Source organism: Manduca sexta, chromosome 3 (genome assembly GCF_014839805.1).
Source record: "Manduca sexta isolate Smith_Timp_Sample1 chromosome 3, JHU_Msex_v1.0, whole genome shotgun sequence".
In the NCBI taxonomy this organism is placed as follows: Eukaryota; Metazoa; Arthropoda; class Insecta; order Lepidoptera; family Sphingidae; genus Manduca; species Manduca sexta.
Genome location: NC_051117.1, coordinates 6301063 through 6324727, shown reverse-complemented (window position 1 = coordinate 6324727; position 23665 = coordinate 6301063). Strand labels below are relative to the sequence as shown.

General features: G+C 33.9%; 1 protein-coding gene across 6 annotated transcripts in view; it reads left to right on the top strand.

Moving 5' to 3' along the window:
* Window positions 1-23665, top strand: part of LOC115453597 (protein pangolin, isoforms A/H/I/S) — a 160348-nt gene that overhangs the window by 9817 nt on the left and 126866 nt on the right. For all 6 annotated transcript variants that reach the window (XM_037439884.1, XM_037439895.1, XM_037439881.1 and 3 more), the window contains exon 2: window positions 18677-19152. In XM_037439884.1, the coding sequence (XP_037295781.1) occupies window positions 18985-19152 (168 nt within the window). In that variant the 5' untranslated portion in view covers window positions 18677-18984. The remainder of the gene's footprint in view (window positions 1-18676; window positions 19153-23665) is intronic.

Genomic DNA, 23665 nt, shown 5'->3' with positions numbered 1-23665 from the left:
AAAGTAGTGTACGCAGTTGAAATATAGACAAATGAACTACCTAATCGTCATATACATACCAGCTGCTTTAGGGGGCAATATATTCTGCTTTTCTAAGGCAGTAGGTAAATATTGTCGGTTTACTACAAGAACTCATTAACTGATATACAAAAGTATGAATTAAGCCACTTTTAGTTTTAGTTATATTGTTTTCCCTACATCATCTTAAATATAATTATGTTAAAAAAAGTAAAATACTTAAATTTTTGAATATTTTTATTCTTAAAATCTAGTGAGTATGTTAAATATTTTATGATATTCAGGGCGTTATAAACTGTACTTGATGATTTTTTGCCATTAGTAAATTTTTACATTGAACCAGGGATATTTGCATTCCTGAAGCTGCTTAGGGAACATACTACACTAAACAGTATTGTTTTGATGGCATTACTATTAAAAATAGCGTTGACCATCTCGACATTCAATAAACTAAATACCATCATCATTATCATCAGCCCGTTGCAGTCCACTGCTGGACATAGACCTCTACCAAGGTACGCCACAGAAATTCCAGCACCAAGTTTTCTTGAAACTATAGCAAAATTTTAAATAGGCCATTTCTATCCGTGTATTAATCCCGCATGTCTGTAAAAATAGCTCATCATATAATCTTATGTGAAGTATTTAACAAACGTTTAGAAGTGTCATGTGTTTTTTATAATGACGCATTAATGCCATATGTAAGCATTGCAACCGGCTGTGTGGCGGTAGAGGTTATATTGTAAATATAAGAATACATGCAACAATTAACGTAGCATTTAATGGATAGAAAAAATATGAAAGTACTTAAAGTGAAGAAAAATTATTATTTTAGTTAAGACATGGAAATCACAACTGGCAATTGCATTTAAGATGATAGCATTATGCTGGTTTACTATTACAAGGTTGTTATTATTATTTACGTATGTTAGAAAAAAGAGATTATAAATTACGTATAGTTAAAAAATACAGGAGACAACTAAGGGTTCCCCTTTTATATAAGAAATTTTAAATAAAAAGACACAGATTCTGCAAAAAAATATAATATTGAACCTTTTAATAGGGATTCAACGATTTATTTTCAAAAAATCCGAGCAGAGGCAAAAGAAACTATAATAATTAAAATTATGCCCGTAATTTTAAGCTTTGATATACATAACTATTAGACTATACTGTATATCAGTTTAAAATGTTTCCATAATTTCAAATACATGGTACTAATTGACCTGACCAGCTTAGACTCACAATTCGTCCCTCCCAATACTTAAAATATTATCAAGGGAGGAACATAAATTTGAATATTTAGAAATACATCATCTAATAGCCAACATATCTTGAATGAAGGTATTATTGTATTCACAAAACAACTTATTTCAGAGGTCAGAACACGTTATCTCTAAATTTTTTATTCACATGACCTCAAATCTAATAGAAAGGGACGATAAATAATACTATCATAATTGTCAGCGTACTATAGACAATGTAAATAAATAAGGTCTATTGTCTCTCAACATTAAAATAGAATAAATTATCACATAGATAACAGTTCTATACTTAGCAGTTAGCACCTCCTTCTTCAGTTATCTTAATTTCAAGATGCTCATTTGCTCGATATTGAAATGAATACCGGATTGATCGACTTGAAATATTGAGTTCGGTTTGTGATTAAGAAAAAAGACTATGCCCTTTTAGAGTTAAAACTTACTCCGTAACAAATTTACTCGAAATCTCATTGTTTAGTACGAATTACTTTCGCATTTTATTAGTTTGGATGCAATACAAAAGCTGGTAATCATCAAATATGTATGTAAGGTTGAAATTTGTATAACAGCCAACCGCGGCACCTGTCTGCTAAAACTAAATCACGTATCTTGATATGGATCATCGATCGCCTAGTTTTTATACAATGGAAAAAACTCGTGAGACCTCATCTAATAGATATACATTATTGTATTACATTTATACGTTGCGTTACTAAATGAAACCACATGCTCGTCTTCACCTTTTCTGACATTGTGCCAAAAATCAATCATTAAAAACGAATATTTTCACCAAAAATTCTGTTTTTAGTTTTCTGATTTTGTGATCATTTTGTAGTTTAAGCGAATATGGCGTGTGCGTGAGTGTATTTCTGAAAGTATGATGTTGCCACTGCGACGAATTCTCTTATAGTAGTATAGACATTAGGGCGCGTAAAATTAAAATTACTTTTTATTAATATTTATTTTGTTCGAAACTTACACTTTTAATTTTACATCAACAAATCAAGTAACTTATTGTAAAATATTATTTCCAAGTAGATAAGTATGTGGTTTAATTAAGTAACGCAATGTCAAAATGACCCTGTATAGTTGTTCTACAAAATTCCACTCGATGAAAATAATAATAAAACGTATTGAATATAAATATTGAAAATTTGTACATAACAATTCGACCTAAAATGCCCGCATAATCTTGTTAGCAACATATTACCATAATAAACAGACTAATTAATGTAGCCACTAATTAATGTTACGGACATTAGAGGTAGGTCTATTCATTAGTTATAAGAAGTGGTTTGGTATATTGGACAATAGACGAAAATATCTTGAGATCGAGCTTAAGATCAAGTATTGGACCACTAGACTTCAGATTAAGGATGCTAAGAAGGCGAGTGGCAATACAACACGTGTGGTGCGCAATAGACCAATATAGGTAGATTCACTTGCACGGCAAAGTGAACACACTGCACCTGATGGTAAGTGGAGTCGGGTCCAATATAATGTCGACTGACGAGAGATGATAACCCCTGGGCAGTCGAAACAATTATGCCGGCCTATTGTAACCGGATATATACAGGCTGATTCTAAAACAGATCACACTTACATGGGCCACTATGGCGGGTTTTAACAGCTTGTATACGGTCGCTATCCAGGCGGATATAAAATATGTCCTACCACCAGCAAAAAAGGTATTCGCAGAATTAATGTTAATGGGTATATTCTGTGGCATTTTTAAATGCGTCATGAAAGAAATGGCCTTTATCTGAACAGAATATGTATACCATAACACAGTGGAAACTTAAGAGTTATAGGCCAAAGTTTCCATTGGCACTGCAATGCCGATCTTATTGCTTTTCTACTGTGGAAGAAATATTGCAAACTAAATATACCAACAGCTTAATATCCCCAAAAGAACAAACACGCAGATTTCAGCTGGCCCAAAATAAGATTCGTTCAACCAATTACGTAGGCGCTCTCATCCGACCAAAATCCAACGCCTTTATATTTCAACTGTAGGGTTAAAGTATAATAATAATAATCGTTTTTCCCAACGAGCTCACGCGCATCTAACCGGTTCTCGGTCTTTAACTTGGAGATTTGTTGTGTAAACTAAATTCGACTTTCGGATTGCGGGATACGGTTTAGTTTACCGTGTAGTTTAACGATGAGTAAGTCCGTGGGTAAAAAAATGTTTTGACTGTTTGTTTGTTAACTTTTTTACAATTTTATGATATGGAATCAGTGGAAATTACGGGTGTGCTAGGATACTCTAAACATCTTTGGGCGCTAATACGAGTGACGCTGTATTTTGGATAGTTTTATTAATGAAAAAAATGCAACCCTATTTCGGTGTATTAAAGTAGATTATAAAAGTAGTACCAAAAATAATTAGGGGTAATGTTCAAAGCAAAATCTTACTGATAATATTCAATGCTTTGTTTCAAAACCGTGTTTCAAATTATTCTCTTTCCAATTCCCTAATGACTATATTTAAAGTAACCAATAACGTTAATCAAAAACGAAATTCAAAAGACCTAAGTACTATCAGCCAAAGGGTCGAAAAACAAAAAGGAATGATCGCCCGAGGCGCGGCTGCTTAACGTTTTACGACTACCAATTTAAAAAGTCCCAATGTTGGTCTGTTTTTGGGTTGTCTGTGGTGTATTTAATTTGATAGGGTTGTAGCTGAGCGTGACGAGTAATTGGCGCTACCGGATTTGATGCCGCTAGCAAATGTGCTATAAATTAGCCGAACTTCGTGGGAATTGTAATATTAATCGGACATATGTTTGAGTCCATTTGTGTTGCAGTATATATCAGTTATGGTTTTTTTATTTGTGTATTGGAGTGCGCGTTTGATATTTGCTTCCTTTAATCTTATACTGGCTGTTATATCTATCTTACACAAAGGCTGCAAAGTCTTCGCAACGTCGGGGGAAAATTAAAATATAAAAAACGCGATAAAATCCGAAATAAGATTTAATTTTAATGTCTAACAGTCGCGTAAACTTAAAAAAATCATTATACTGGCTGTTAAGATTCGAGCAATCAATATTTAATGATCGCATTTGAGTTTTGGAAGCGGTCGTAGAATTGATTCTAGATATTTTAACAATCGTTTATTATACAGAATTAAGATTTGGTAGACTTATTCTCACAATGTAAAAACAAAGTTCTCATTATCATTAACTCGTTCGTAACTTAACAAGGAATCTGCCACGAGCATCTCAAACAAGATTTCCATTCAACACCCATCTACCTGACCTAACGGGCCACAAGGACAGACAACAAAAAAATGAGAAAATGGCACCCATTGTTTCATGGGACACCATTAAAATTTATATGTTTATTATTTATTGCCTTTTGTTCTTAAAATATGTAAAAAATGGTACATCTTTCAATTATGGTAGCATGAGTCACAGAAAATAGAAAGAACAACTGTATTATTTAAATTTCTAGTATTTAGAACAATGATACGTTTCTGAAGTGAACTCCTATTTGGTTTTCGAACTTGTAGTTGTAACCTTTTGGCTCAGTTTTTACTACTGCCTGCCTGCCGACTATCTCCTTAGGGAGTCAGTCCCAATATTGTATCAAAAACCCACACAAAAAGTTAAAAACCATAAATTTTTGACAGCAGTACAATCAATTGATTAAATCGCTTTCAACTAGCCTGGCAAGTGGTGCAAAGCTTGATAACAATTAAATCATGCTATACTCTCTAAATGTACCAGCCATAAGTGGTATGTGTGTATTGAAGCGTATCAGTGCAAACCGAACCCGGTAGGTGGTGCGAGCGAGCGCGCCGGGCGGTAGTTTTTGCTTAGAAATTACGAATGGTCAGCAAAAAAAGTTTTTGGAAAAAAATATTTATAGGAAAAAATGTTTGCTAATTGTTCGGTTGGGGTTTGAGTTTTATGTGATGTTTTCTCTTTTGGGACAGCTAAAACTATTGGTGTATTGCAAGAGAACAAACATATTAGTTTTCTCATTTGGTCTTAGATACATTCTAATGAAAACACAGATAAAAATAAGACTCTTAAAGAAAAATATATTACTTGTATAACGGACTATCCTCGGCACAAAACTCTTTATATAATTGCAATCATATCTACCGATTTGTATCTAAGGACTTTGATCCCGGAGATTATGGCACAATTGGAAGTCGTGAAACACTGGTTAGTAATCACATAAATATTTTCATTGCAGTGCAGGACCGGTGTCCTAGGGCTGCCAGAATTTTAGATGCAAAAACTATTAGGGATTGTAACTAACAAAAAAGAGACGTATTTGCTTCTAACAGAAATGTTTAATTGTTACAATAGTGGCAATTTGTTTTCTGGTGACGTTTTGACGATGTTTCCTGTGTTTTTTCTACATTTTTGTCTTGAAAGTTCATTTAAACTTTAAGTTCTATATCTTCCTTAACAATTATGGCTTCTCTAGTTACCAATGGTAACTTTACCTTGGTCGACACGTAGATTGGGTTTTTGTTCAAAGACCTTAACTTGAAATTTGAGTCTTATATAACTCAATTTTATATAGTTTCAGGTATATTATAACCTGGCCTGACAGCCCTGGATCACGTAGCGTGACGGCGGCGTTGTGTGTCTAATTGAATCATCGTCACTGCTTACCTATGTAAATTAAAATCATTCGCAACGACTGTCATGCTTCGACTGCGGGGGAGATGATTATGAGTCTACGTTCTGATATTAAACTTGATGGTCAGTCAATTGCAGAATGGTGAAAATTAAACGCGTTAAAGTTTGTAATTGTCCTTGAATGTTGAGGATATACGATTGACAAGACATTTTATTTTTAGCAGCTTTTGAGAAGTATTGCCATTGTTCCGTTGTGTACAAGTTAGGTATAAGATGATAACGTGTTTTATAAATAAGTCGTATGAATAATGAGACAGTGTTTTTCATACGTGATTAAATGATACCAAATCAAAATATTTCGAATCTGGAATTCCAGACGGAAAATTTCTAACACGTTGACAGTGATATTTAAATCGATCGTCGTCACAATTCTGTTGTACCATAACAATTCTCTCGATTTGCCAATAAAAAAAGAAATTACAGATTTTAACGTATGTTATTAAAAATTATCAACTCCTTTCCACTCGAAATTGCTTCGCATGACTCGTGTGCGTGCAAAATTTTAACTATCGTGAAAAATTTGATAGGTATATCGCTTCCACGAAGTTTCCAATTCTGCTGACACTTAGTCGAACTAAAATAATATTTGTCGCATTCGAACGTGATCCAAGCTTGTAATGCGATACGGCAGCTACCGTATTCTTATGAAATTGGGGCTGGTGCCTACCCATCTTGCGGTTAACTTATTAAAGACTTTAGTATTGAATAATAAGGTCGAGAATGTATTGTTTCAATCGTAACGCATAAGGAAACGTGGTATGCGACAAATTTGTAACGCGACACTGGATGCATTTTTGTGTCAATGCTTAGTTATTAAAAAAAATAACACTTGTTTTTGTTCTTTTGGATGTGGAGATTATTTGACCTTTGTGGCTGTTTGAATATCTATGAGTGTTCTTAGGGAATATAACCTTGATGTCAGTATTATTTCTTTAGTGTTAGAAATTAATTCATACAAAGAATTTTAACAATTTTCCATCTCAAATCTAATAAATTTTCATGTGCATGACTTCTAAATTAACTTCGTTCTATAAATAAATCTGTAAATTTAGTTTCGAATTCTAATTTACAGAAGCTTAAGTCAAAAATGCCATGTCAATAAGGCACATCAAATATGTATAAGTCATTGGCGAACGCTTAAAAGATCACGAGATCTTACCCCTATAAGCAACTGATAATAAGTGCCAATTTTAACACTAACATGTCATGTTTGTTAGTGTGATTGTCAAAGCCAGACATAAAGGAAAGGCAAAGGTTACTTAATATCTGAATTCTGAGATTCCAAAATGGTTTGAACACACAAATCGATTTATAGCAAATTATGTTTAATCAGTTTCGTTATAAGCTAAGTTGGAGTAAAGAAGGTGGAGGACGCTAAAATTGGTGATGGGAGGGTCTTATTTTGTAGTACATAATTCTGGCCAAGATGGTACCTACCTATGCCTACCTAACTACCTACCTAGGCGGACTCCGACATATGAAAGACTTATTACGAGTGAGGAAAAAAACGATTCTTGATAAGGATACAAAAGTTTGAAGGCGATTTGAAATTTAGAATTTCTACTTTTGTTTGACTGTACAACTTATTTGAAAAGTAAGTGATACCATATTGCACCAACATTTTTTTATATTGGCATGCGGACAGGTAAATGAAGATGGTAGGTAAAGCCTAATTATTGGTAGCCACCCACCATTCATTCATAAAAATGTCATTTGTTAAACAGAAATAATCCATATAGGGGTTTATACATACTTTAACCGAACATTCAAATAACTTCACAACCTATAAGAATTAAAATTAACACGATGTCAGTCTTAATTATATTCTTAAAATAACGAAATTAATTTACCTTCGCTTGTAGCTCCGAAGAAAGAGGCGCAAGACACTATATTGTAAACAAAACAACATTGATGTTGCTTTTATTTTCGGATTAACAATGATCGGAGCTGACGGGAATCAGGCCTGTCCATACGGTTAATTAGATTAGCTATCCGAAGTGGCAGTTTGGATATAACCTTTCAAGGTTGGAGGAAACTGGTTTTTAGTATGCCTGTAAAACATTCATTTAGGATTAACCTACCGTATAAAGCAAAGAAGTATTCACAATTTGGTAACCTAATAGTAATCTCGTATCTAACTTCAGGCTATGAGAAGTGACAGATGTACCATAAGAACCTTGGTAAGAAATATGGGAATAATGAAAAATATCCAATATCATATTTTCTTTTTATTCTGTCATTTTTATACGTATCTTAAAAATATAAATGCATATTAAACTATTAAAAAATTCACCTTTGATGGCAGGGCTTAAGACTCAAACCACCGGCGTTTAGGGGTTCAATTAAGGAATCCACAATGCATGCCGTGTCCAGCAATACTGACTTCTGCATCAGGCCTTTGACCCAATGGACAATTTAGAACTTCTGGAAATGTTGGTCGAGGCTCTTTGGTTAACTCATGGAGAGAAACGACAACCAGGACAATAATTGTAGACCATCCCACATGACAGTAACCTCGTGTGTCAAATTATAATAAATAATATCAGCCCTGCATTATATACTGTCCCACTGCTGGGCACGGGCCTCCACCACTACTGAAAGAAATTAGGCCTTAGTCCACCACCCTGGCTTAGTACGGATTGGTAGACTCCACACACGACTAAAATTCCTATAGAGAACTTCTCAGGTGTGCTGCAGGTTTCCTCACGATGTTTTCCTTCACCATTAAAGGAAGCGATAATTCACAAAGAATACACACAATTTTAAGAAAAGCAGGGGTTGAGTTTTGAATCTGCGGACATTCGGAAGTCCGTTAAACTTAACAAAGCTATCGCCGCTTTTAAGCTCAAGTTTTTATTGTGTAAAGTAATAGTAATACCAATTAAATTTCCATCAATATGGATAATGTAAAAGCCTAAGATTCCTCTTATAAGTCTACACGTCGCTGGCCGTTCAAATAATCGTAAATAGACAGCGTTAGCCGACGCAAGCCTGATTATAATTTGCATGCTAACCGCTCTTAATGCATCGACCGTCAGACACTAGTATTCTTGCCAGTTGTAAATTGTTATAGTGGTAAATTGCTTCAACAAAGTACAGCGAACCGTTTTGATACTTGAAAAGGGATAATTTTAATGTTATGGTGCCAGTTTTGTATTCACTTTTTGTGCGGCTGGGTATTATAGTAAATACATACAATAATTAACTCATATATAGACTTATATCTAGACTTAAACCTAAACGTACATCTTAATAAGAAATGTTTATAATATAATCAAAATAAAAGAAAAAAGAAATACAAATATAATAACTGTAAAATTCTTCTTTTTTTAGCGCTAAAATTACATTTATCTTTGATATATTCATACTGGCCGAAGAGACCCAATTTTGACGTACGCTGGTAAGGATTATAATATTTTATATCCGCCCGGATAGCAACCACCGTATACAAGGTGTTAAAATCCGTGATAATGGTCCAGGTAAGTGTGACGCGTTCCAGGATCAGCCTATGGTTCCAACAGACCGACTTCCAACGGCATAATAAAATTATTAATTATTAAATTTTGTAAGAACTGTTTATTCTCGCTCATCCTCTACATTTTACAGAATAAAATAATTACGGTCCTAATTATTTTACTAACACTACGGATCTGTGTTGTCTGAAATAAAGAATTATAATAATAATAATATTGTCGATTGCTGAGGGGTAATCATCTCTCCGCCGACATTCTAGTTTCAACAACTAAATCTAAGATTGAACATACATCATCCACACAAAAACATAATTACAACAAAAACAACATTCTACGTAAAGTTCAATTTGTTCTAGTCCACTATCGACATACCGATTAACAATAAAGTCTATAAACTTCTTTACAGGTATCTTGGCGCCCATCTCATTAAAATATATAGTGAAAATACCGGATCTTAATTTACACACGGCCACTGATGCAGCTTCATATTTTCTCACCATTTGATGTATTTAAATGAATTAAAATTGTGTTGACCTTTTAGCCTAGGTTGTAGATTTAATGTTGATATTTTTTATACTTCACTGTGTTAAATGTTTTTTGATTTTAGGAATTAAATTATTTATTTATTTAAAATCTTTATTGTTCATCAAATCGTACAGAAAAGTAAATATACAACAGCGATAATGAAATAACAGGAAGTACAAATGGCGGTCTTATCTATCGGCGATTTCTTCCAACCTTTGGATGGATTTAAAATAACTAGGAAAGAAATGTACAGGCGGTCATTATTTAAATAAAAAATGATGACCTTAATGAAATTAAATTTTAAGTTTATCAGTAAGGAATTAGCTATGAATATAATTAATTTTATTTTTGCAAATCTTATAATTCATATCGTTTCCATCGGTAATAACTAATTACCGTAATTTAATAATTTTTATATTACTCTCAGATATCTGATACTGATTAACAGGAAATTTTACAATATCATTCAGTAATGTCGAGATAATCGTGTTATAATCATTTAATTGATTGTGTGTACTTAATATGTGGTTTCGGCCATCGGTGTAAATAAATTTCGCGGCTTTTGGCCCAAATTTAGTTAAATGAGTTTCATTGGATATATTTGTGAAATTAATCATATTTTCAGTCATATTAGTTAATCACTATAATATACTAATTGTTATTTAAAAAGATGTAGAAATTCGTCACTTGCTGTGTATTTTCTGCGTCAGTTTTTTACTAAACTAATTCTGACTACTTCGGCCAAATCCGGAATAGATTACAAAAATTCATTGCTATTGCGAGTAAAGTGTGGAAAGTAAACAGAAAATAAACGATAATGATGATAGCGATCTTGTGCTGATCGTAAAGATAAAAGCTTATCAGTATATTATCAATAAGAATTTTGTTGGTATGGAAAATACCTATACATTCAAATCGATAAATAACACGGAGAACGATAAAATCGAGATTGCAATGTTATATATAAATGTGAATAATTTTGCATTTAAAACAAACAGATTTTATAAATTTTATTTTTAAATCTTATAATATGATAACTTTAAGCATGATAGATAAAACTTGTTATTGATTCTTATAGTATTTTCAATACCAAGTCAATCTAAAGTCAGATTTCTTAAATCCATGCCACGACTTTCTTATCATGTAATTCTTGAAACATGACGTTATTACTACTACGCACTGTTATGAAAATTTGAACCTTATGATCCACGTATTGGATGGGTAATTCTCTGCTAGCCCTTAAGCAGAAACTGCAGCCCACCTTTCAGCGCACTTGAGTTAACCGCTTTCAAATTCAGTCTTGAACACTAACTTACCTTGTTAAACTGTAAGAGATAACTGTAAAGGACAAAAAAAAACTAAGTAGTTCTATGGTTTCGCTACAAGTGTCAAGTTATTAAATAGTTTGCCATTAACTTAAGTAACAAAGCGTCTGACACTTATGTTAAAGTAAAAATCGAATCCGCGCCACCACTTCGTAGCGACGGTCTTAAGAGCTGGACAAATACGTAACACATTAAACCTGTAAAAATGTCGTAAAAGAGCCAATTTAAATAAAACATTTCAACTTAATGTTTGCGTTCAGAAGTTGCTTCAGCTGTGGGAAATTTAACAACTTAATAGTCTATTCTGTATCTTATTAAGTACACGATAACGATCTTTTTAATGTGTCCAATTTAAATAATGTAGGTTTTTTTAAAAATATTTTGATTTACTATAATTATTTTCCTGGAAAGAGAAATTACAACAATAATTTTAACATAATAATGTCTATCTATGATATTTTTTCGCGTTTTCCTTTTGATATTTTTCTACATGATAAGACTGTTAAGCCCTAAAAATCAGAATGCTTCGCTTTTGATAATAGTTTTCCTGAAATTATTTATTTATTTTTATTTATTACCTATAACTTTATTGTACACCGTAAATATAAGAAACAAGACAAATTTGTATACAGACGGTGGAAATGATTAAAACATCGGTTGTACAAATGGTACAGCAATATTTACTACTTGACATGATGCTTAAAAGACCAATTCACAGAAATTTTCTACAATTGTAAACCTAAAAATCCCATGATCGAAAATCCCAAGATTTCGAAAGATCAAAACGGGCCACACCCAAGATGGTTTCACCAAGCAAAATCGTAAAGAGGCCCATAAAAACCATACCTAAACAGGATCCCATTACACCAAGCGGAGATATTGAGAATGGTGTTTTACTGTTTAAACGTCTGGTTAGTGCCCTACACCCTATTTGTGGAACCGTTTGCAGACGTTCGTACTTGTCTACATTTTGTTAAAGTTATTGTTTTCTGTGGAGAAAGAAAAGTATTATATGGCAGTTTTAAGTTGTCATAAAGTTTATTTGCGTTTTCAAAACCTATGTTATCTATTATCCATATAGTACTTTTTATATCAGTTATTAATTGTATGTTATTATATTTGGGACTCCTTTTTAGACACGTTTTGACTCATCTTTAGACCTAACACCATCACCTTTAGACTCTTACCTTTTAAATTCATGTAGATTACCATTAAACATTGCATTTTGATTCTTTTTCATCTTATTATAATGTAACCTCTATATTGGCTTTAATGCACGTTTTTATCCATACATATCGAGATTTCGCGAGCAGATAACTCGCATCCTGATATCAATCATGTGCATATTAAATTGATTGTACATTTGATGTCTGACGGAGTCGTAGAATTAATGTCCTAACAGTATAATCTGGAACTAATCACATATTTTCATTATTTTTTATTTGGTTTTAATCTCTGCGATGTAATTATGTAGTGTATTTCACTTCTACATTTAAGGTACGGTGTCGAAAGTAACCACAGCAGAAAAACGTAGTGCTTTTGTCAACTATAAGCTATTGTTTTCTATTTTTAAGAGTACTGGGTATAACTTCACTGTTACTAACTAGAGATTATAATTTAGGGAGTGATGATTGGTGTAATTATTAGAAACGTCCGCCTGAGTCCAGTAAAATCAGATCAAAATTTCATGACATATGTTGAAATAACCCTTCGTCTCATCGATAATTGAACAAAACTACACCTCCTTCTCCTCTTCTTTTTTAATGTGGCTTCTCCATGGTCGCAGATACAGCATCATTGGCTAATGCAGTTTGTGTATCCTCGTTAGCTTCGTATCTGGAAACGTTTCCTTCCACACCGACTGATCCCTGTTGCACCAATGATTCATATTTTATATCTCCCGGACGTTGTTACTTGATATAATCTGTATCTTAGAACATGTAGGAAATATAAAGAATTCGATTCCGCAATATCCATAATCGATTTGAGATATTAGTGTTGTTATATGATTCGGAAATGTTCATAGCGGTTCCGTTATTTGCCAAGAAGATAGGAAACATTAAGGAACGAGTTGTCGCCGGAACTTTGGAAGGATAACGACCTAATGACGAACTATGATCTGTTTGATCTGCATCAAAGACATTTATTGAAAATAGTTTTATATGAAAATACAACTTTATAGAAAATAATTATACAGCAATTATTTAGAAAAATATACTCGGTCTATATACTTATACAACAAACAATAATATAATCTAATTGCAGACTTTCAAATGTAAGACGTTTGACCCATAAAAGGAGGAACAATACCCATAAATGGTAATAGATATCATTGCCTCTTCCACGTATAGCACTTACAAATATTGTAAGGTAAATAAGCTGCATTCTATCTTTCCCGTGACTTGCTCAAAACAAATGATGAATGTTGTAAAAATATCCCAATTTCTTAAAGTAATAAAATCGCGTAAGCCGTCCATACTATCCTAGTTTATTTGAATATTTGTGATGCAATACACTATGCAATGCCAAAGTCTAGTGTAGTATAGAGACGATAAAATTTACAATTGATTTAACTTATCGAGATTCAAAAGGATGCTGGTAAAGTATCGCTGACAAAAAGAAGGAAAAAACACTATGCAATACAATACACTCCAACAACTCAAAATCATTGTATATTATCAAATATGTACATAATTTATCAGGGAGTGTGAGGATATTACAAGAAAAGTGCCATAGAGGAAGCATTACTTGTGCATATGACCTGCATTACGATATAAATCATACATAAAGGCACAGAGCACGTCACAATACTCATCTACATACATAATGTTTGCATTGTGTAACGCCTAATGAATGCCAGCGCCGACGATTATCGATACCATTGCCTTGCGAATCGACTAGAATCGATATAATTTTTAATCGATAAACCCACGTCAATCTCTACAAGATCTTGTTTGCGTGAATGATCTAATACTTTATAATAATTTTATTTGCCTATATCGGTATCGTAGTGGGCGGGATCCAGTACTACTAAACGTATAATTTGATTGAAATTTATAGCTTTTTAATTATTTTCATAGTGTTATGAATCAACGGTAATTCGATAATATTAAACACAGAGAATTACGATGACTAATAAAGTTAGGTTTTGTTTGTTTTTTGTTCTAACGATATCACATTTTTTGCTACTCTTGGAGTTTTGTACAGTGTCATGGCATTTTCCTATGTACTCAAGTTACAAGTTGTTGAAGGAGCATCATTAGATTCAAGGTAAATTATGAACTTATGTTTTTTGTGCTTTTTAACGTTGCACGTTAAAAGACGGGGTATTGGAATGACAAATAATATTTTTCAACTCACAGGATACGAGACTTCAATATTTTCATTATATCAAACGAATTAAGATGAAACTTTTTCAATAAAGATGTAAGATATAATTAAGTAATTTCTCTATACATTGTTCTTATCGACAATATTAACCGAGCTAGCAAAAACTTCATCGCGAACATAATAAATCATCAATTTCGCATCGTGTCAAGTTAAATTGATCCTAAAGTTAGTGGATAGATGAAACTATGGGCGCATGATTTATATTCTATCGGGGTCCTAGTTTCTTCATAATACTAAGGTGAATGGTGAAATAATCCTTGAATGGACCTTGGACTTGTGTTATAGTCGCGGCGCCTTTGAATTTAGGCGTTGCTTCATTCTTTGAATATTTTTCTAGCTCTCAGTAAAAGCTATCTAGCTTCTGTTTTGCAACAAGTAATCCATCTAAGGCATACATTGTAAACTTGACATAGTATTATTGATCACTTCACTAAACAATTTAAATTTCCTTTAGCGTACACGATTTAAATACATTTGGAACCAAAGCCACCCATAACGTCTATAACCAAACGAAAACCAAATTACCAATGCAAGGCATCATTGTCAAACTTCAAGACAATCGGCGCAACATATCGGACGACAAATATTCTGACCACGGTTTTATTTCATAATTAAGTTCGTTCTAACTTTATATTATGTACTTACGCATACATTATTGTAGATAAGAACTTTATCGTCTCGAGGGAACTAGTTGTTTCCTGTTGGGAGTGAAATTTTCTATTCAAATAACGAAGTGATTCGATTAATCAGAGATAAAAATATATGTGTGTTCAGAGATTTTGATCTTTATACCAATTGTTATAAGGTACTCGTATTGGATTTCCAACGTGTTATTAAAGGTAAAATCTCATTCATAAAATAAATTGTTTAAGGCGTTGGTAAAAGTTGCTTTTTTTATGTAGATAGGTTTACTGGAATTTCATTAAACAGATACAATTTTTGTCAAAACCAAATAATATCTTATCTACAGCCCATGAACCTTTTTAAATTCAATAACAATTTTGTATAACTATGTTTCCTATATCTGTATGTCTAGATTTCGGTAAAAATTCTACAAAATCTAAAAATACAAATCTTAATGAGATGATGAGATCTCTGTAATGATGGTATGTGACAGTGATTAAGTACATACATATGAGGATTTCGCCTGCAATTTGCTTTTAAGATTTTATCAGGACGTTTTTGGCGTGAGAGAGAATTCTTTACGAAAACTGATGTACAGTTGAATAAAGAAATTAAGGAGTATAGATAAAAATATCTAGCAAGTAATTTTGCCACTTTAAGATTATTTTAACTATGATTAACTATATAGATAGTGACTATACGAAAGTTAGGAAAATTTTGAAAATATTTATTTGACGAAAATTCCGACTGTGACTGCATAGTTTATTAAATATCTATTTGAAATATATTTAGATTTGTTGCATTGTTTCAACTTCCTTCGGTTTTATTAATAATATATGTACAAATTTATTGTTTACATTTGAGCTCACTTCCAAGATTACAAACAATAATTTCTAGGTAGGATATATTTTATATCCGCCCGGATAACGACCACCGTACACAAGGTGTCAAAACCCGCCATAGTGGCCCACGTAAGTGCGTCGCGTTGCGGGATCAGCTTGTGTATAGGTTCCAACAGGCCGGCATAATGTGTCGATGGGTAATCAATTTTTCATCTCTCGTCAGTCGACATTCTATTGGACCCCACTCCACTTACCATCAGGTGCTGTGGGGACAATTTGTCGTGCTGTATAAAAAAATTATCAGCAAAACTTATTTACCGTTTTAAACAATAAGCGACCATTGCAAAGATAGAATGATGCCATTTAAGGTTATAGCTTAAGGTCCATTTTTCATACATTTTGTTTCACCTTTAATCTGGGTAACTAAACAAGTATTGACAAGTAAAGAATTTAAATTCACGTCTAGTTAGTGATTAGTTCTCGCAGTTGAAAGAAAAACGTAAAAATAATTAATATGCATGGATATTTCGGCCTTTAAAATTTCGTCGTATTAAATTTCAACTGCGAGAACTAATCACTAACTAGACGTGAATTTAAATTCTTTACTTGTCAATACTTGTTTAGTTACCCAGATTAAAGGTGAAACAAAATGTATGAAAAATGGACCTTAAGCTATAACCTTAACGCAATTCGTTTAAGTGTTTTTATCAAATTCTTGAGAATTTCTTTACATTACTCGTACCATGCAAGATTGTCTTGATATTATTAATTACTGTCACATCAAAGCTTTAAACTGGTTGATTTGTGTCTTTTACAAAAGCCAAATGTTTTTACGACTCTTATGATCTATTGGATATAGTTATTATTGTCTTAATTCATAACTGATTGTGACATTTACGTCCTGGTTCTTTTTAAACTGAACGTTTTTTAATATTAATCAATTATAGTTTTAATTACGATCATTTCTATTATGGTTGACGGCTGAGAGGTTAAGGAATGTTGAACGCTTTTATTGGGAAATATGGCTAACTTTGCATAGTTTTATGTTGAACATTGGATATTGTGTAACAAGTTAATTACTACACAGATTGTAACATTAACTTGGATATAAAAGAAAATTGGTTTTTATAACAAATAATACTGGTGGTAGGTTTCTCATATTGAGAGTGCGCCTGGGTAGGTACCACCGGAATGTATATTTGTGTCGCCAATCTGTAGTGTGTAGTTACTGTTGTGTTCCCGTACGAAGAACATTGTAGCCCTGAACATTTTATGTCTCACCATAGCGAGCGCAGTGGAATACCAAACAATTCAAGGTGTTGGATGGTGTTTCTGCTGTTTATGGTCGTCTTATTGCTTACCATCAGGATAAAGGCAAGCTCGTCTCGTCATTTAAAGCAAAAAAAATACCGAGGCTATAAGAAGTTTTTATTGAAATATTTTTAAATATTTATGTCTTTAATACAGTTCATAAAATCTCAAGTAATAATAATGCAAGTACCCATCTAGTTCATGATACTACACTCTAATAAAACAATATCAAGCCATGACGTAACTCTCGCTGACATCGGTTTAAAGTATCACTTCTAAAAAGTTCGTAAGTCGATACCGATTGTCATGCATAGTTCTCCGAGGCGTGTCGCACTCGCACCTACCTCTGCCAATACATGGCATCCTGGTACGTCTGAGTTGCTTTAAATTCAATCTCGATGTATGAAATAAGCCAATATTTATTTCTATTAATATTAATTTTATGAATAGGTATGTAATTTATTACGTGATTAAAAAATAACTTTTACATCGGAACCATAATATTTTTACTTTGACGGGGCCTGAAAGCAGTTAATTTACAATGCGATATGGCGATATCAGGCACTTCATATTCCGTTTTGTATTTCGAACTATTCTGATATACCAAAGCTTAAGAGTCATATCGCACCTCTCCGTATGAATGATATCCTGGTACATCGCAGCGATTTTCAATTCAATCTTGATTGAGCGTTTATGGAATTTAGAGGCAGATTTGATAGATTGAATAATGAACAGAGTTATGGCATTGTCTCAACAACGTTCGTGCCAGACCTGCGTGAACACTTGAGCACGTTTGCGTCTTATAAGGAAAAGTTTGTAGTATAGAGGTATCTCCTAAGTACTAGGATGTCTCACATACTAAAAGCACTGTAGCTATATGTAATAGTTTTATCTCTGCAATAAAAAAGTATCGAATACGAAAAAAATTAATTAATCTAAATTTCAAATTTGGAATGCAAAGTTTACCTAAAATCAAGGTGAATGGACGTTGAATCAATCAAAAGTGAGCTGTACATTCTAGACATTTGTCTGAATTGTCTCGCACTCAATATTTCTCTAAGAGTTTTCTTGGCTACACTTGGCTCTCCGCCAAAAGTGCCTGTTGACGTACACTTGACAAGGAGCTTGACCCAAAAGATACGTCAGACATTGCAATACAACCAAGAGTGTTACCAACTGACACATTTAATCACAATTTTAAACCTTAATACGATAATAATAAGATCCTTTTCTTTTTTTCAGATACAACACGGCACACAATCTAACGGAACACCTCAACCTTAGGCATTTTAAGTTCAACCTGACAAAAGTTATCTGTGATCTCATTTTAGTTTAGTAAAAACAGTCGCCTAAATTAGTTTAAGTGAAAATATAAACTTTTCGAAACGTTTGAAAGTAGATGCATAAACCGATCCGGCTCGAAGGACCAACGTTTTATTTCCGAGTGGACATCATGGAAGTTTAGTGCGGGTGTCATGGATGACAGATAGTGGGTCAGGTTATTTTAGGTTAGAGGATGGGATAGTGGAATTTAGGGTGGGTTCCTGAAGATGCCGCATGCTCACTCGAGTTCGGCGGCGAGCTCGGGCGGTGACGACCTGGGCTCCACGGACGAGGTCAAGGTATTCAAGGACGAAGGCGACGGGGAAGACGAGAAACGAAGTTCCGAAAATCTTTTAGAAGAAAAGTCTAGTCTCATTGATTGGACTGAAAGCGAGGTAAGATTCTTCACATACCATTACATTAGCAATATCAATTAATTTAATTGACCGCGCGTTTTCCAATCAATATATTTAACAAACTTTCATTGTATGCGTATAAACATAATTTGCCTTTTAGGCGCATAACGAAAATTTCAAATAGAGGCAATGTAAAATAATTTGCAATGTTGGTGGTCCTATATTAAACGCTCCATTTATCCAAAATGTCTGTTTAAATTAATTGTGAGGACTACCAACGCGTTTCACGCGGCGCTAAAATTTGTTCAACAAAATTGTAGGGCGCAAGTTCATAGTTGTGACAGCAGGTGTCTTCAGGTAGGATTCTATTGAATAAGGTTCATGTATTTGTATTGTAGACATCAATAGGACCCCTACAACTGAATTGTAATTTTGCAATTTTATTCGTGTGCCCTATTCTATTTGTTCGACCGAAAATGATTCTTGTCATAATAGAGTTAAAGATGGCATGTGGTTTGACGTGTGAAAGGGTCCTTGTCGAACTTACAAGGTGCATTTCGCGTTTGTGACTGCCATTTCACATTCAACTTTAGTGAAGTAACGATTGTTTACTTTATTCCAATAATTATATAACGGCTCAATTCGCGGAACAAACACGCGTCAATTTGTCCAATGAAAAGGTGGAAACAATTTTCACCGGTGTTAAACTTAATATATTCACCCACTAGTATTATATTAACGTTTATTTATTGAACGATTAAACGTGTATTAAAGTTTGAACGCCAAATGCGCTCTGTTCCCTTTAATGGACCTTTTTATATCATTCTTGATAAGGTCCGCTTCACGCTAATAAAACGATCGTAAAGCACCGCATCAAATTTTTTTACACCTTCGAAAATGTGAGAATTTTAAATATTCATAAGGTTGTAGCGGTAAATGAACTCATTATTGTACAATTCGATGCGTAGATTAACATCAACCGAGTTAATGAGTCAACCGCTCAATTATCCGGCGAGCCACCACAAATAACGTTAGATAACGTCGCAGATACACCGATACGGATAGACACGTCTTTATAATCGCAAATTGTCCGTAAAACAAACAAACAGCGACGAGAGCCGAGACTCACCTCACTCCCCAAAACATTCCAATTGTGATGCGGGCGCCTGCAAAAAATAATCTTATACAAGTATTAAGGCTTCGTTTCCGAAAAGCTGTGTTACAATACCGACATAAATTATTATATTCATTGTATTATTTCCGAAAACTCTATTATTCGATAGGCACACAATAGCCGTCTACCTGCTCCGGTATTTCTTATAATAAACACCAGACTCCCACTGCTTTGTGGACGAATTTACCTGTCGACCCGAGAGCGAGGGTGTGCAAACAACACCTACGAACTGGCATGCTGTTCTGCTCGCACACGAGGTGGAAAGGCGAGGTGCGAGCGAGACGCAACACGTGGGTAAACTGGCGGACGCGTCAGAATCACGGATGGTATAAATATTGGATTATAGTTAGGTGCAATTCCTGTGTATGTCATAATAGCATCGATTATCGTACGTGATGCCATTACAATACACTTTGTTCAATACAATTTCATTCGAGATTTCGATTTCTTTCAGATTATAGTGTCCGCACAAACGAGAATTGGATTCGATACGGGATTTACGCCTGCACGGTTTTTGAATGCTCATTAATTTTATTATTTCTGTTTGTTTGTACACTTGTGTTGTATTGTGTAGTTTTTCGTGTTGCCCACGAGCACCTTTGTCGTTTAGAATTGCGTTGAATCACTGGTTTATGGAACCCTTAATTTCCCCACAAAACCAATGTTAGTCTGAAATAAACCTTAATTTTAGTCATCAAACACCTTTAAAATGGGAAGGAACGTATACAAAATGGCCATCAAACATTTTACAGTGTTTAGCCTGTTGTAAGTTTTTACCGTCATTATCTCCTAATATCTGATTGGTGTTCGTGTAATATAATAATTAACAGCTCTAATACACTGGATATTCCGCCATTATTCACTCGTGTTTATAAAATAACCATCAAACATTTTATATGATGCTTACATATTAAACTGTAATGTTCTAAATGATGCGCTTGCGTTGAAATTATTTTAAACCATATAAAAAATATTGTTATTTAGCAGATTATTCATTCCATTTTCGGAAACGGATGACACAATTATAAAACGATGCCTACGTAGTTTTTGCTATATTAAATTGTATCCATAAAAAATATGATTCAATTATATTTTTGACCTATCCTTAGATATCGCGTAGACGCGGTCGATTGCTTCACTGGATTTAGTGCGTATAGTGCAGTTTCTTTGTCACAAGTCGGCTGCATCTGCGCATCGCCTTAGATTACAATGCAACAAATGATGCAACAGTCATTTCCTGCGATAAAACGTACACAACAAATCGCTTTAAATCGTACACATCTAAAACAAATAACGTATCTAAGTTTTTAGAATAAATCATCGCTTGAAGTAAACGAGATCCTTTATATGTGGTCATAAAGTAACCATATTACTTGATGAGGCCCTATCAAGATGCTTTCGCCTTAAAAACCCAATGGCCAGGCGATTTCCTGTGCGGTTGCAGCTTGCGATCGACTAGTTTGGAACCTGGGTTTGTCTTGTTCCAACCAGTTTGCCTGTACTAGATCAAGATCATTTTCATTTGGACTGAAGTAAATGTGACTTGTTATATGCTATCTATACTATTATATAACGAAGAGTTTGTTCAAACGCACTAATCTCAGGAACTAAACCGATTTTAATTTTATTTCACTAATAGGAAGGTACATTACTCTTGAGTGTTATACGTTTTTTATCCCGGAAAACTTTTTCACGCGTGTGAAGCAACATGCAAAAGCTAGTGTTAGTATAATTGAGCACCAGAAGGATCACACAATACTATAGAATACCAATTTTGATATTATTTGTACATATCATTATCGAACATAGTTTTATATTAGTAATAGTTTAATTACCATTGTCGAAAGGTGAATTTTTCCGAAAGGTAACTCGACATACATGAGTACAAATATGCATAAATACGGTGTGCAAATCGTTCTAATGACAATTCGATTTTACATAAATTCTACACATAGGCAACCCGGTAAGAATCCTTCGCCACTGTTAATTGTGTTTCTTTCACAAATATACTTTATTGATTACGACGTAGTCTATTAAATAATTAACCAACCCGTTCAGTTATTAGACAGATGGTCAACTCAACATATATTACCTTATATTCTTAGAATCCGCTAGACCTTTTATAGAAGCAGCTCCACATTTTTGCCCAATTTGGTAACATTGATAGTAGGAAATAACGCAAGGGTCCAATGTAACTAGCTGCCAGTTATTGAAAGTGTTTCGTTCGGTAACACCAGGTATCAGGATGGAAATATTAATATTGGCTGGAGTTTTAATATTGTATCATTAATCGCTCTTCGGATATAGGCAAACAAAAGTAACCTGTTATTTGTATTTAACTATCAGGGTTGTCCATTCAGTTTGTTACTATTTTAATCACATGTGTGTGCGCATGAGTAAATTGAGCAAGATTTGAGTAAATACAATATGAAATATAATGTCTATGAGTGGCGAAGTGCGAAAATGAACCCCACACAGCATATAAGTTCTTTTATTTACGCGCACAGCAAAGTCTACAACTTCACCTGATGGTAAGTGGAGTGGTGTCCAATAGAATGTCGACTGACGAGATGACTACCGTTCGACAGTCGACACAATTATGCCGGTCTCTTGCATTCGGATATACACAGGCTGATCCCGGAACGTGACACTAACGTGCGACACTATGGTGGGTTTTAACACTTTGTTTGCGGTGGTCGCTATCCGAGCTGATTTAAAATATATCCACCAGTACTAATAATATGGATAAATGCGAACTGCAAATATTTCTAATGATAATTACAATTAACATGAGTAATGAAAGGGAAGCCTACAGAAATCGAGTTATATGGACCCTTTGCCACTGATGTCTATCGTTGTGAGACTTTAGTCGTGTCTAGTTAGAATGGTATACAATCCTGTTTAGTATACAGATCACATATTTTATAAACGTAGTAATACGTCTATGTATATGTAATATTTAATGCGTCGTAACACATGTATACAAGAAACCCTAACTAGTAAAATATAAATAGGGTTGTTCCGAGAAGTTGTTTAACCGACTGCACACTGGCGCAGGCCAGTAAAACCAAAACAGTAACAATCCCGTTGCTGGATCCAGGATCTATATTTAGACAACAACGCGGTCTTGTCTCGCCCTGTCCGCTTCCGTTCGGCGTGTTGAAACTTATGTTTATAAGGAATAGGGTCGGCAAAAATATAGATCAAGTTATTAAATTACATGTTGGTAATAGAAGAAAATCTGTGAATATTTTTTTTTTGAATATGCTAACCGTACCTAGGAATGATAGGGCAGGACACGTGGCCCGATATGACGATGATAGGTAGACCATCAGAGCGGTGAAATGGCTGTAATCTCGAACCCGTAGAATGAGAGGC